The sequence below is a fragment of the Polyodon spathula genome, chromosome 17, assembly GCF_017654505.1.
Source record: "Polyodon spathula isolate WHYD16114869_AA chromosome 17, ASM1765450v1, whole genome shotgun sequence".
NCBI lineage: Eukaryota > Metazoa > Chordata > Actinopteri > Acipenseriformes > Polyodontidae > Polyodon > Polyodon spathula.
The window spans coordinates 12562673-12578273 of NC_054550.1; the positions used below are offsets into that span (position 1 = coordinate 12562673).

Genomic DNA, 15601 nt, shown 5'->3' on the forward strand with positions numbered 1-15601 from the left:
AAAAACATATTTAGGATTTATAGCAAACAATGTAAACCTATGTTTTCATTCTTTTCTATTAACAATAGTATGGATAAATGATTGTCGTTGTGTTTTCAGTTGCCTTGTAACTTGTTAATTCTTTTTTTCGCATCCTGGTTTAACAATTCTATTTCAATTTCAGTAACTATTTTCATCCGATATAGGCTATACTATTTAAAAATACGGATTCAATTTCATATAACTAAAGTCATGATAAAAGTAGGTTTATAAATACATAACGGGGTAGTAATATATATATATATATATATATATATATATATATATATATATATATATATATATATATATATATATATATATATATATATATATATTATATCATGTATATATTGGAACTGTGTGTGTGTATGTATAGTACCAGTCAAAAGTTTGAGTACACTTGCTAGAAACTAGGTTTTTTTGATAATTGACAATGTTTTACGTTGTATACGTTTTTGTAAATGCTTGAAAATGAAAACACGTTACAATATACAAAACAAAACATAAGGAGTATCAAAGCAATGCTCAAGAAAAATGAAAATTGTCTCTAAATCTTCTCAAAATAGCAACCCTTTGCCTTAATAACAGCCTCACAAATACGAGGCATTCGGTTAACAAGTTTCAGCAGGAAATCACCCGACATGTCCTCCCAGCTCTTCTGCAGCAATTCCTAGAGATGTAGGGATCTTGTGGGTAGCTTTGCTTTGTCTCTTCTGTTCAGTTCGTCCCATACAAGTTCTATGAGATTGAGGTCTGGAGACTGGGCAGGTCAGGTCATTAGATTGAGTTGTCCTTCACTTTCCTTCTTCGCCAGATAGTTCTTGTACAACTTTGAGGTGTGTTTCGGGTCATTATCTTGCTGATGAATGAAAGACTGCCCAACTAGCCATAATCCTGATGGAATGGCATGCCTCTAAAGTATGCTATGATAACCATACTGGTTGAGCTTGCCATAGACTTGATAAAGATCACCAACTCTGTCACCAGCAAAGCAACCCCAGACCATGACACTGCCTCCTCCATGCTTGACAGTGGGAACCACACATGCAGAACTCATGCGCTCACCCTCTCTGCATCTTACAAATACTCGGCAGTTGGCCCCAAATATTTCAAATTTTGACTCCTTGGTCCATAAAACCAACTTCCACTCCTCAAATGTCCAGTTTCTGTGTTTTTTGGCCCATGAAAGTCTCTTTCTCTTATTCTGCACTCTTAACAATGGTTTCTTTGCAGCAATTCTTCCAGTTAGGCCAGCTTCACGCAATCTCCTCTGAACAGTTGATGTTGAAACATCTGTACTTCTAGTAGCATTTAGCTGAGCTTGTTTTTCAGGGGCAGTTAATCGTCGGTTTCACGACTCGAATGAACTTGTTCTCTGATTCTGAGGTCACCCTTGGCCTACCTGACCTTGTTCGGTCCTCATGAGTGCCATTTTCTTCAAATCGTTTCATGGTCTTGGCCACAGCAGTTACAGACACTTGCAAAGTTCTTGCGATTTGTCTTAAAGATTGACCTTCATTTCTTAAAGCAATTACAGACTTTTTACGGTAGACACGTGTTTCACTAGTTGGTCCTGCAAGCCTAATAATAAGTAATGGAATTCTTTAGGGCTACTTGTTAAAAATGTTGTAACTAGTGTTACCAAAGGAAGATGCTGGCACGTAAGAGTTAGCCAATATTCTTACCTTATCATATTGCAATAGTTCCCATGTAATTGCTATATTATACCATATTTCAAATTTTAACGATAATTATAATTAAAACACAGATGTGGAATTTATAGTCACAATTTGTATTATTATTAATAATAATAATAATAATAATAATAATAATAATAATAATAATAATAATAATAATAATAATAATAATATAATACATACATACATACATGCATACACATAGGTGAAATATAGAGGGGCGTGTATTTGTGTTATTGAAGTATAGTACAATGGACAGTCAACATTCTATGAAAGGCAGTTTAATTACTATGGAAACAGTTCTGTAGTTGAAAGATTCAAACTGTACCTCTGAGTAATTTTAGCTCGATCTCTCGGTGCAGCACTGTAAGCCCATGTAAAAGTAGGAGATTTGTACAGGAGGAGTACTCACACTGTGGTGGTGCTGTATTGCTGTGCCAGGCAGTCCTGTGTCTTGTGTCACACACCTGCTAGGCTCCTGCAGGTTTATAGATGCTCCTTGGCCCTGCCTTCTCGAGAACTGGGATGACTCGCTCAGGGAGGGGAGAGGATGCCAGGTACTGTCTGGCAAAAGAGCAGGAAGCCTCATGTATGGAAATGTACACGTGTTCTCCCTCTCACATTCCTAAACTGCGTGTCACGTACAGTACAAAAGCTTACGTACATTCAGTTCAATGCCTCTCTTGAGCTGGTGGTTCTCTGATATGGGAACACTGTCTACAGTGCAAAACTTATTTCACTACTAAGCCATGATATAATTGCCAGGAATCCAGAGGGGAATAACATATGTGTCTTTTGATTAGAGGATTAGACTGCCCCTCACACACAAGGCTTCTAATAGAACATGTGCTCTAATAGCTAGGAGGTACAGATTCACCTGGTAAAGGCACGACTGCATGGTTTGAATGGTGAATCAGCCAGTCAGCGGTGCATTGCTCACAGTGTCGATATTTACCACTCTATTACAGTGCCCTCTACTGGCCGGCAGCCCAATGCACTCCCCAACACCCACTGTCACTGTCGGGTCTCCCGAGCTGTTATGAATTTCTGCAGTGATGTTGCCATTAGTAAATATTCTAATTTGGGAAGAAGGGCTTAAAAAAAATATGAATGTTCAGCAGTATGCCTCTTAAGAACAAACTCTCCATCATCTTGTCTGTTTACCTTCAGCAAATGCTGTCTCTTTCCCTGTTTGGTTTGGGTTAGATTTTGAATGATCATGTTGTGATCACTATTTCTATTGTCTGTACCCTGTCCTGGTTATTATATAATACCAGCTAGGTTACCGGCATTGGTGTGAAAACAGTGTCATAAATTATTTGTCAGTTTCTCTTAAAGACCGCAAAGCCTGAATAGGATCATTTGTTACAAAAAAACAAAAAAAAAAACACTCGGAAGCCCCTCCCTCGAGTGCCTGTGCAGTGCAGTGTTTGGCTGTTCCATGAATCTTCCCTCAGAAATGGAAAATCAGTCTGCTTTCAATTCACAAATGTCATTTCATCTCGAAAAATGTTACTATGTAATGTTTATGGCAAATAAAAAAGTACAAATTATATGTTACAATCAAACAGTATTCAGGGACTATTACATAACATATTTCTTAATTTTTTCTTTAAAAAAAGCCAGTTTGTGTAATTATTTTCCAATTTATTTATTTATTTATTTTGCCATGTTATAAGTGAAATAACCCACTCCAGGGTGTGCAGCAAGACAATTCTTACCACACTTCCTGTCGTGGGTTATTTCTATACGTATATATATATATATATATATATATATATATATATATATATATATATATATATATATATACACACACACAGAGGCACCTCCAAAATTATTGGCACCCTTTATAAAGATGAGCAAAAAAGGCTGTATAAAATAAACACAGGTAATGAGCTATATTGTAATTTTCCAACATGTGGAATATATTGTACTATTGGCCAAGTTTCAGCCTCCTGGCAGAGGTAACCAAGTTTTTGGTTAAAATGTCCTGGTACTTGGTAGAGTTCATGATGCCGTTGACCTTAACAAGGACCCCAGGACCAGTGGAAGCAAAACAGCCTCCAGGTGCTTATATTTGTTGGTTGCTCTCAATATAGGCTTTTTTTCTGCCAACCCTTCCAAATAGGCTATTGGCATGGAGGTGGTGTCTAATTGTAGATTTGGAGACTTGGTCACCACAAGATGCAACCAAGTTCTGTAATTCTCCAACTGTGGCCCTTGGATTCTTCTTTGCCTCCCGAACCATCTTCTTCAATGTGTGTGGGGTCAAGAGGCATTGCGTCCTCTGCTAGGCAGATTTACTTCTTAATTATTGCCCTAATAGTGGTAAGTGGTATATTTAGGTTTTTAGCTATGTACCCATAGTCAATGTACCCAATGTACCCATTGTCTGATTTATGAAGGCCTCTTCTCATTTGTGAGTTATTTGCCTTTCCCCATGGTGATGGATTAAATGGATTTTAGATGTGTGTTACCTCATTTTTATACCCCAGTGAAACAGAAAGCCATGGAAGGCCACAATTCAGTTCCTTAAGACTGAGATGTACTTAAAAAAGTAGAATGTTAATGCAGATTTAATTTTGTTTGATTTTATTTATAAGAATCTTCAGGGGTACCAATAATCTTGATGCCTATCTTTTTGATAAAAAAAAAAAAGATTACTTGTTAAAAATAAAAATTTTCTTTGAGCATTTGCATTAGTATAAAATATTTTTGATCACAAAATATAGCTCATTACGTGTTGTTCATTTTATGCAGGCTTTTTTGCTCACCTTTATCAAGGATGCCAATAATTTTGGAGGTGCCGATAGATAGATAGATAGATAGATAGATAGATAGATAGATAGATAGATAGATAGATAGATAGATAGATAGATAGATAGATAGATAGATAGATAGATAGATAGATAGATAGATAGATAGATAGATAGATAGATAGATAGATAGATAGATAGATAGATAGATAGATAGATAGATAGATAGATATTTGAATTATGTCTCAATCCTAAAATTCTAGGTGATGCTAAACTTTTGGCCATAGCTGTAAGTGCTTTTAGCCGCTGACAAATGTTTAATTTGATTCTGAGCTATTGAGTTAATTGCGGTCTGTAATATGCTTCTCAGTTGCTTTTTTATTATTTTTCTATTAGCTGTTAGGTAATAATATTAATTTAAAAAGCATTCCGTGAGATGCAATACTAACATGCTGTACTATAGCAGTAAGAATAAAGATAAAAGCCTAATATTTATTTATGGGTTTTCTAGTATAAAACATTGCCTTTTATATAAAATGGATTTTCTTCATAGACTTGTAACTGTCTTAAGACAAAGGTAATTTTAGTAAGGGACTATCCTCCAATGGGAACTGCTCCTTGTAATCATGATTTGCCCTAATCAAATAATACCAAAATGATTTACAGAAGTACATTCACCCAGGAAATAAGAATCGTTGTAGAAATGTCCAGACACCTGACCCACAATCACAGAATGCAACTCTATTTTTATTTTTATTTTTTACATATTTTAAAAGGAACACTTACTATAATTTCAGAGAGCAAGTTACAGCTTGAAAATCGCAACCACTCAGGTGTCACTACTGTGAAAAATATTCTACATTCGCAGCACGCTGAAGAATAAAATGATGATAACTTGATCAAGAGAATCCCAGAACACAGCTGTGTAAATCTGAAGTCAACACCTCAAAGCATGTGGCCCCTATTGTTTGGAAACCAAAAAGTCATGTGGCTGCATTCTGACAATTACATAAAATACTAATCATATATTAGTCATGGTTACCTGCAGGTTTTTTATAACACATATGAAGTCTATATCTTAAACGGTTTCAGAGATGTTGAAGGGGAAGTGCCTAAAAAGCACTGAACTGTCCTTTTATGGTCCATTATAATTGGCACAGCACAAGAAGGACAAGTAAACTGCTTTTCCTCAGCACGTGCATATCTCTGCTGTCTAAGGTCTATTTGCTGGCAACGGCGGAGAGCTGGTCCCGGATCCGCCCCAACCCATCCAGCATGGTCTCTAGGGTCTCCTTGCTGAGCTCTACAGTTACCGTGGAAACCCCCGGCCTCAGCCCACACAGACAGGGGTCGTCCTGGACCTGAAACAGGAAAGAATCATTGATTTTTAACTAGACACCATCTCTAATGGTCCAAAAACGATTTTCAGCTGATTTTTGATTTTTAAAAAGAGAGAGAACTCATCATGGGTTTAATTTCTCCCAGATGTGGAATGCAAAAAGCTGTAACTTTGTCTTTCTAAACTAAACTGGGCATCACCTGTAAATAATCAGAGCTAAATGGGAAAGCTTACGCTACTTTTTATTAATAAGATTACAACACATCTTCAAAGTGTTTCCTCCATTCTTTAATTAACTTCTATTTTTTGAAAGGAGAAAAATGAGAGTGAATGTGGTACTCTTTATTGAATCTTTATTGAATTACTTCATTTAGGCATGGGGTCCAAATACCTACAGCAAAACCATTCGAAATAATGTTAACACTGGGATGAATGATATTGCATTGAGCTCTACAGTTAACATGATACTGCGCCAGTGAGCTTCCAATTTTGTTATAAATGATTGTTATACCTCAGCAGTTTGAATAAAAAAATGTCTTCACTTGCAGTAGATGTAAATAACAAACCCACTTTGAGAACATGTAGACGATCCCGCTGCAGTCGCTTGTCTCTGCTGTTAACTGAGATGTTGAAACCTGTATTCTGTGTCCCTGACTGCTTCTAAACCATTATCAAAATATATGACTCAGTTCACACTAAATGAAAATAAACTAACTGCAATACATTTAATAGAGCTATGAATTAGATAAAAAAAATTGTATTACTGTAATTTTTATTAGGAAGCATTATAATAAAATCATAATAAAGTTGTCTGATGCTGTTTTGGTTTTTGCCGGTTATGTGAAAGCTATGATGAATATTCTCATGATGTACAATGAACAAGAGAGACCGGGGTACAATGGGATACACACTGTGGGGTCTCAAATTCGTGTTAAAGTGTTACTGAACAGACTGTTGGTTAAAACACAATGCATTACTTTCCCTAGCTTTCTGCTTTTTTCTACGTATTCCTGCAGTATCTTTTTTCCATGTAATCGCAATTGTTTTTATAACTGTTATTAGCAGACCCCTGGTCATAAATCAGTTTTGTTTCACATTTGTTAAGCTTCAGGTCTTCGCATCAAAATGTCTTCTGAATTCACAACTTTGGCAGCTTCAATCTAGCCTGTTTCCAAACATTTCATTGGTTCCTGACTTCTGCCAAAGCAGTTTGATTGGTTCTTTTGTGCTACCTGCTCGCACCAGCACAGGTTCAGAGGGCTGGGAACATAGTTATGAATATGCAGACTTTAGCATGAGCTATTGAGACAATCAGAATCTGCAGGTGTCCATCTGTCTGCATGTCAAACGTGTACTTACAGTGGAGGTAAGTCATGTTACTGTTGACTCCAATTTAAAATTCACAGCTGCCGCTGACAATGCTTGTTTTCTTGGCTGTTCCGTGTGTTTAAATATGTGTAACTGTTTCTCATGACCTCAGATTTGATCTACATTCCTCATTGACAAACAATCAATAAAATAAAATAAAAAATACACAATTCAGGGCTCTAAATTGGCACAAAAAAAGGCAAAGCCGAATTGGTCCTCAGTTCAATAAATTTGTAGAAGCACCAAGGTCACTAAACTAAAGTCAAGGCCAAGTGTAGGATGTTGTATAATTCTGCTTGGAATTAATATATACTGAATTATAAGACACAACGAAACAACACAGTTTAACTCAACTATTTATTTGTTCAGAAAATACATTTTTTTGGCAAAAGCTTCCTCTGTACATTGTTAATTGTATGAACTGTTCCATGTTCTTTTGGCTGTCTATAATAACCAGTTATTTGCCCTGCCCCTCCCTAGCAGTTCCTTCTTGTTACGCTAAGTGCCAGGGGGTAGCTGCTGGGCAGCCCGCCAGCCCGGCAACCTAGATCCAATTGGAGCCTGTGAGGACGTAGCTCCCTGCACTGAAGGCATTGGCTTCTACCATTACGCCATGGGATCATTTTGTTAAATTTGAATAGTATATATACACTACACAGTTTAAGCTAAACTCAGAAATATCGTTCCCAGGTGTAACATGCATAATGCTGAGGCACTTTGTTGCATTTATGGATGAGCTGGAAAAATATCAAATTGATAAAATTATCTTTATTATCATTATTTGTCCATCTTTTGATAAATCCCGTAATACAATGTAGAATAGTATTTTCTAGGTTCAGGTTTTGTTGTGGTAAAAATAAGGAAATTAAAATAAGGGGATAACGGCAATAGAACCATGTTCAAGTTAGTTACACTACATCTTTTTTTTTTAAACCTGAAAGAAAACTACTTTTTTTGCAGAGTGTACCTGGCCGTCTACTCTTTCCTGTTTTTTTTTTCCCGCTGATGCAATGTAACCACGCAAATCACACAACCATGTTATTGTTTGGAACCAAACACTTTTTAATTTGGTGTGTACAGCTTTCTCTGCTTGCTGTAGCGGAAAGGGCACCGCCACCATAATTACCAAAGACATACCTTTTGATGGGCATTGCGGCAATTGAGAAAGACACCCATGGAAAATGTCGAGTGGCTAGTGTTAATTCCGAAGCCACGACAATTTAAAACCTAAAAAAATATAATGATTTTGGTGGTCATCCAACCATAACAAATTAGACTCAATGGATGAATTAGTTCTGGGAACCGATGGCATAATGAAAGAGCGACAGAAATCTTACCTAGTAACCCCCAATACTATGATGCCATCTCATCATGAAAGCTGCCTGTTGGTTTTACAGACCCTAATTAGCACTCTTCTTACACTCTGGTACTGGTTAGGTAGACCCAGATCAGTGGGAATCAGCTCTGTGAAACTCTGCTAATGTATAATAATATAATGACATTGTATATGTGAAGATAGGTGTTACACTTATTGATTAAAAACAGAATGGGAAGATGAAACCTTTCAGTGACTACTAAAAGGAAGGCAGAGAGTGATGAGACTCACCTTCATCTGCACTAGGCAGGTGGGCACTGCCATCCTGGCTATAGAGTCTGAAGCCGTTTTGATATCCACTCTCCAGTCCATATCCACCAGCTGAGGCAAGGAAACTAAAACCACAGAGTACACAATCACACTGGGCCAGTTCCACGACTGCAATCTTAAATATCCCCTTCACTCACTGTGTGCAGAATTGTACCACGTTTCCAACTATCTATCTTTTTTATAATGCATATATGTTTTGGTAGGGCAACTTCTCAAACTCCAGAGTTCACACAAAAGGTTTTAAAATTTCAAAAGAATGTAATAACAAATCGTGACTGAAGGGGACACAAGATCTGCTATGAAAATTCTAATTACATTTAGAATGAGATTTTACTGCATGTCTGTATGTCAAGGACTTTGGAAACGAGACGCTCCATCGCTCCAGTCCTATCCCAGTTGACATACTTCCTAGCGTTGTACAGCAGTGTACAGGCGCTTAACATCTGAAGAAAGTTTGTTAACGCTTCAAAGAGGAAGCTATTCAGGACTTTAGAGGATTTGCCTGGTTTCTCCCTAGGCTCTGAATGTTGCAAACAAGCCCCTTACATTAGAGCTAGTGGAGTCAGCATAACAATGATATTATTGCTGAAAACAATGGTATGATGGATGTGAAAGCTGCTCTTCTAAACTACTCTATATGAGAGGTCCTGATTCTTCACTTTTAATTAATTTATTTTTTGCACCTTTGTACAACTCATTCTAGTGAAGCTGTAGATGGCACTAGGAGCTGTTCTGAGACCACTAAACTCACTTCACTGGTGATCTGACCCACATTCATAAAGCCTTCAGAGGTGAAAGGCATAAAAAGACTAGGGAATTAGACTGTGTACAAATGCAAGGTTGTGAAATAATTAATCATCATTATATTAACGGTAATCCTTTTAGTCTAAATTATTAATTGTTGTGAAGATTGATATATAATTGCATTATTAGCAATGATTGTGTTTATAACAGTCTCTAAAGCTAAAGAGAGTCACTGCTACCAACACATTTTGATCGTCTCATTTTGCTGTAGACAACTGATTTGTTAAGTGCCATGCAATTAAACTAGGCATCAAAGAATCTGTATTTATTTGTTTACTTGAAAATGACTGTTTTTATAGAGCACAGTGCTATGGTTTTATTTAAAACAAGCAAAATCAGTTGAGAAAATGTATTATCCAAATGCAACCCTGGGGTTTATCATTACACCTATCATTGTAACAGTATAACATTAAGGAGTAATAGCTACAGCATTGTATTAAAATAAATATCTTACTTTGATTGGAAAGGGCTTCATTTCTCCATGTAGGGCTGAAAAAAAGGGTATGCAGTTTACTCCATTTAGTTCTATATGCTACTTTCTTTTCTACTTCAATGTCTAAAAGTGAATTATTCTAATGCTGACCTGTGGTTTTTAAATTTAGTTGTGGAAGAGATTCAGCTGTATTGGTAGGTGATGACAGTCTATTGGATACGATTTTACACTTGTTCACACTGAAATCCAGTGAAGCAATGCATAACCTGACAGATGTGAATTTCAGCGATTGTGTAAATGCAGGGAGACAGCTGAATCCAAGTTACTTTACATGTTAATTGCATTACATTTGAAGGACAGTGGAAAACCGCAAAGGGTTACTTTGGGGTGTAGAAATCCAGCTCTGCTTTGGTACAGTACAGACTGGGTCAGCACCCTTGCAATGTTCTAGATCATGTGCTCAGACATATATTCTAACAACATTTTGTTTGTTGACAGGTTGCATTAATTGGGTTTTTGAATCAAGGTATATTTTAAAAATACTAAAAGAACCTTAATAAAATTAAATGATAAATGTTTCAACAAAGTCTTTCTCAAAATGAGAATGAGTTCACATATTAATTTCTTTGGTTTCTTTTACTGGTTTTAGGTTCAGCACAATGTTTAATAGTTATTGATGAATCCCCTGGCATTATGAATCCCCCTGGTTTCTCAGGAGAACTGTTGTTGCTGTATTAAACATGTAGAAAATCAACCCCCAAAAAGTTAGGTGTGGGCTTTAATCTTCCTTGAGTGTATTCAAGGGTGTTTATTTAAGCTACATCTCTGTGCACTATAATTTCAACATCACACTGTACAGAGGGACAGACTGTGTACCTGTGCTCCAGGAGGATCTTGGTGAGCAGGTTCTTCAGACTGGGGTGGAAGGTGTCTGGGAAGACAGCGAGGAGCCGTTCAGGAGAAGATAGGCCATGGAACAACACGTGGTGAGAGAGACTGTGCAGAGCTCCAAGCAGCTGACAACAGAGATACAACCACACATTGGGCTATTTTATTGGAACACAATACAAAATGCTAATTTGGTGCAACCAACACACATTATGTAAACCCATTCTTATTGTGTGTCGCATGTCATTTTACGCAGGCACAAAAACCAAGCAAATGTCTTGCCATGTCTGCTTTACCAAACAACCTGCCTTCAGTGCAAGCACTGCACAATGTGTAGAAATCAAAAGTCATCCACATATCTTTAGGTTTTCATCCTTTGAATATTTACGGTTAAAATATTTTTTTAATACAAAATAATGTATAACAAAAAACAAAAGTTGTATTGCACATTTGAACAACATCCTAGAATTGCAGCTTTCACTGAACGGAGTGTGGACAGGGCTTGTGACTGGATGTGACAGTTCTTGGATTTCAGCACTAATTCCTAGAAGCTGCTCAGATCCAGGTAACACCCTCACTGCCTGGTGCCTTTTATCAGATATGGCACAGTACCTTGCTTGTTTAAACCATTATACAAATTTAAGCCACAATTAAGAATGGTTTTTTTACCAGGCTAAATAAATTAAAAGTTACACATATCTCACTGTGTGATCTTTCTCTGCTGTTTTGACAAATTAGCTCTGGGACAAATGCTGGAATATTCAAACAAACACTATATGAAATGAATTTGTTGCCACAAATGCCCAAGTTGGTATAATCTATAAATGACAATCAAAAAGATTTCAAGCAAAGGAAACCAATGCATCTGTAACACCCTTTCTACTGTAGAGTTTCCCTCCTTACTTTAAAATTTGATGGAATATGATACGAATTATATTTTTGTTTTCCAGCGAATTCAAAATGTAAGAATGAGAGTATTTGCTTTAAAGAGTATTGAAACATGCTCATCCCAGCACTAACACAGGCTAGCATTGAAACATGCTCATTCCAGCACTAACACAGGCTAGCATTGAAACATGCTCATCCCAGCACTAACACAGGCTAGCACTGAAACATGCTTGATCCAGCACTAACACAGGCTAGCATTGAAACATGCTCATCCCAGCACTAACACAGGATAGCATTGAAACATGCTTGATCCAGCACTAACACAGGCTAGCTTATGTTGCCCTGGCCAGGCCTCTTACCTGCTTTGCCTCCTCGGCTGTGATTGACAAGCTGTTGGCTGTGCTCTCAACATAGCCAGTCCCACGCCACGAGAACCCATCCTGACAGAGCTGCTTCACAGCCTCCTTCGAGGGGGCCTGGGGGCACACACACTGGGGTTACCATAGTGAAAACAACATCCAGCTCCTTCAAGGGGCCTGGACACACACACGCTGGAGTTACCATAGTGAAAACAACATCCAGCTCCTTTGAGGGGGCCTGGAGTCACACACACTGGGGTTACCATAGTGAAAACAACACCCAGCTCCTTCGAGGGGCCTGGACACACACACTGGGGTTACCATAGTGAAAACAACATCCAACTCCTTCAAAGGGCCTGGACACACACACTGGGGTTACCATAGTGAAAACAACATCCAGCTCCTTCCAGGGGCCTGGACACACACACTGGGGTTACCATAGTGAAAACAACACCCAGCTCCTTCGAGGGGCCTGGACACACACACTGGGGTTACCATAGTGAAAACAACATCCAGCTCCTTCCAGGGGCCTGGACACACACACTGGGGTTACCATAGTGAAAACAACACCCAGCTCCTTCGAGGGGCCTGGACACACACACTGGGGTTACCATAGTGAAAACAACATCCAGCTCCTTTGAGGGGCCTGGACACACACACTGGAGTTACCATAGTGAAAACAACATCCAGCTCCTTCGAGGGGCCTGGACACACACACTGGGGTTACCATAGTGAAAACAACACCCAGCTCCTTCAAGGGGCCTGGACACACACACTGGGGTTACCATAGTGAAAACAACATCCAGCTCCTTCGAGGGGCCTGGACACATACACTGGAGTTACCATTGTGAAAACAACATCCAACTCCTTCAAGGGGCCTGGACACACACACTGGGGTTACTATAGTGAAAACAACATCCAGCTCCTTCGAGGGGGCCTGGAGTCACACACACTGGGGTTACCATAGTGAAAACAACATCCAGCTCCTTCGAGGGGCATGGGCACACACACTGGGGATACCATAGTGAAAACAACACCCAGCTCCTTCGGTTTTAAAATATAGCATACAAATAGCAGTGTTACGAAACAGTAAGTTCACAAATAGAGCACAAGCTTAGCCACTATCTTTACATCAACTACTCAAATTTTTAGATGCTATACCCTACTAATTTATATATATATATATATATATATATATATATATATATATATATATATATATATATAGGGGAGAGAGAGAGAGAGAGAGAGAGAGAGAGAGAGAGAGAGAGAGAGAGAGAGAGAGAGAGAGAGAGAAACTAAATGAGATACAGACAACCCAATTCTCTCCTTTGGTTTTGTAAGGTAACTGAGTTAATTGAAATACATGTAGCACATTCATTTTCAAATATTCATACACATTTTGAAAGAAGATTTAGCATTAACCAGTATTCACTTCCTTAATGTTTTCAGAATTGTTAAACTGCTGTTCGAGTTCAAATCCTGCACTTTGACAAGCCCGCCGACTCATTACAACAAGTAAGCAAATCACATTAGGCACATTACTCCACCTTTAACATTAAAAACGTACAAGTGTCACTTTCAAAACGATTTACTTCCGAAACTTTATTATTGTCCACGTTGTTTAACAACAACGTCTAAATGCTCTTAGGAAACGATATTCCATTGAACACTTCTAACTAAATTCATAGTAAGTCAGATGCATTATTGCTAGATAGTCTCACTGTCACTACCTTTAGCAGAAGCTGCAATACTGTGAACTGCTCCACTGTCACTGAAGCAGCCATCTTCACTCATGTGATCGCTCACCAGCTCGGTCTCATCATATGACATAAACACGTGATCCTGTCCCAAAGTTCTCTGGGAGTTGCAGTCTGAATTATAGGTGCCGCATAAAAAAAAATCACCATTAAAAAAAGAAAAAAAAGAAAAAAAAATCAGTTTTCGTTCTAATAATGTTTACTAAGATTTTGTGAAAATACAGTTTATGGAAAATTACAAATAAGTACATAACAATGAGCAATACTTGAACACAATATACATAGAGAAATACATTTCAGAAGGATTAAAACACATACTGGAGTTACTCGTTATATTTGGGTCAAATTTTCATGTGATTAACATATTATTTTCTGTATATGTTTGAATTAAATCTTGGATTGGAGACAAACAAAAACTTTGGTAACTGAATGTTACTGTGCAAGTTCATGTACTCAAAGAAATGTACTCAAGTATCAAAGAAATGAAAGAAGTAATTTACAAACCGCTAACCAAGATCATGCAGCAGTCTCTTGACACAGGGGTGGTACCGACAGACTGGAAAATTGCAAACGTAATACCGATCCACAAAAAGGGAAACAAAACTGAACCAGGTAACTACAGACCAGTAAGCCTGACTTCTATTATATGCAAATTTATGGAAACTATAATAAGATCCAAAATGGAAAATTACCTATATGGTAACAGGGTCCTGGGAGACAGTCAACATGGTTTTAGGAAAGGGAGATCGTGCCTAACTAACTTGCTTGATTTATTTGAGGATGCAACATCGATAATGGATAATTGCAAAGCATATGACATGGTTTATTTAGATTTCCAGAAAGCTTTTGACAAAGTCCCGCACAAAAGATTAATTCTCAAACTGAACGCAGTTGGGATTCAAGGAAACACATGTATATGGATTAGGGAGTGGTTAACATGTAGAAAACAGAAAGTACTGATTAGAGGAAAAACCTCAGAATGGAGTGTGGTAACCAGCGGTGTACCACAGGGATCAGTATTAGGTCCTCTGCTATTCCTAATCTACATTAATGATTTAGATTCTGGTATAGTAAGCAAACTTGTTAAATTTGCAGACGACACAAAAGTAGGAGGAGTGGCAAACACTGTTGCAGCAGCAAAGGTCATTCAAAATGATCTAGACAAGATTCAGAACTGGGCAGACACATGGCAAATGACATTTAATAGAGAAAAGTGTAAGGTACTGCACGCAGGAAATAAAAATGTACATTATAAATATCATATGGGAGATATTGAAATTGGAGAAGGAATCTATGAAAAAGACCTAGGAGTTTTTGTTGACTCAGAAATGTCTTCATCTAAACAATGTGGGGAAGCTATAAAAAAGGCTAACAAGATGCTCGGATACATTGTGAAAAGTGTTGAATTTCAATCAAGGGAAGTAATGTTAAAACTGTACAATGCACTAGTAAGACCTCATCTTGAATATTGTGTTCAGTTCTGGTCACCTCGCTATAAAAAAGATATTGCTGCTCTAGAAAGAGTGCAAAGAAGAGCGACCAGAATTATTCCGGGCTTAAAAGGCATGTCATATGCAGACAGGCTAAAAGAATTGAATCTGTTCAGTCTTGAACAAAGAAGACTACGTGGCGACCTAATT

General features: G+C 37.8%; 1 protein-coding gene across 1 annotated transcript; it reads right to left on the reverse strand.

The window, feature by feature from the left end:
* Positions 1–5217: 5217 nt before the first annotated feature.
* commd9 (COMM domain containing 9) lies at positions 5218–14018 on the reverse strand. The gene is made up of 6 exons (XM_041275217.1): positions 13935–14018; positions 12202–12318; positions 10943–11082; positions 10088–10122; positions 8791–8894; positions 5218–5838 (listed from the first exon to the last, which is right to left on the reverse strand). Exons 1-6 carry the CDS (start codon positions 13986–13988, stop codon positions 5698–5700), a joined length of 591 nt encoding a protein of 196 aa, XP_041131151.1. The 5' UTR covers positions 13989–14018; the 3' UTR covers positions 5218–5697.
* Between the last annotated feature and the right edge of the window lie 1583 nt (positions 14019–15601).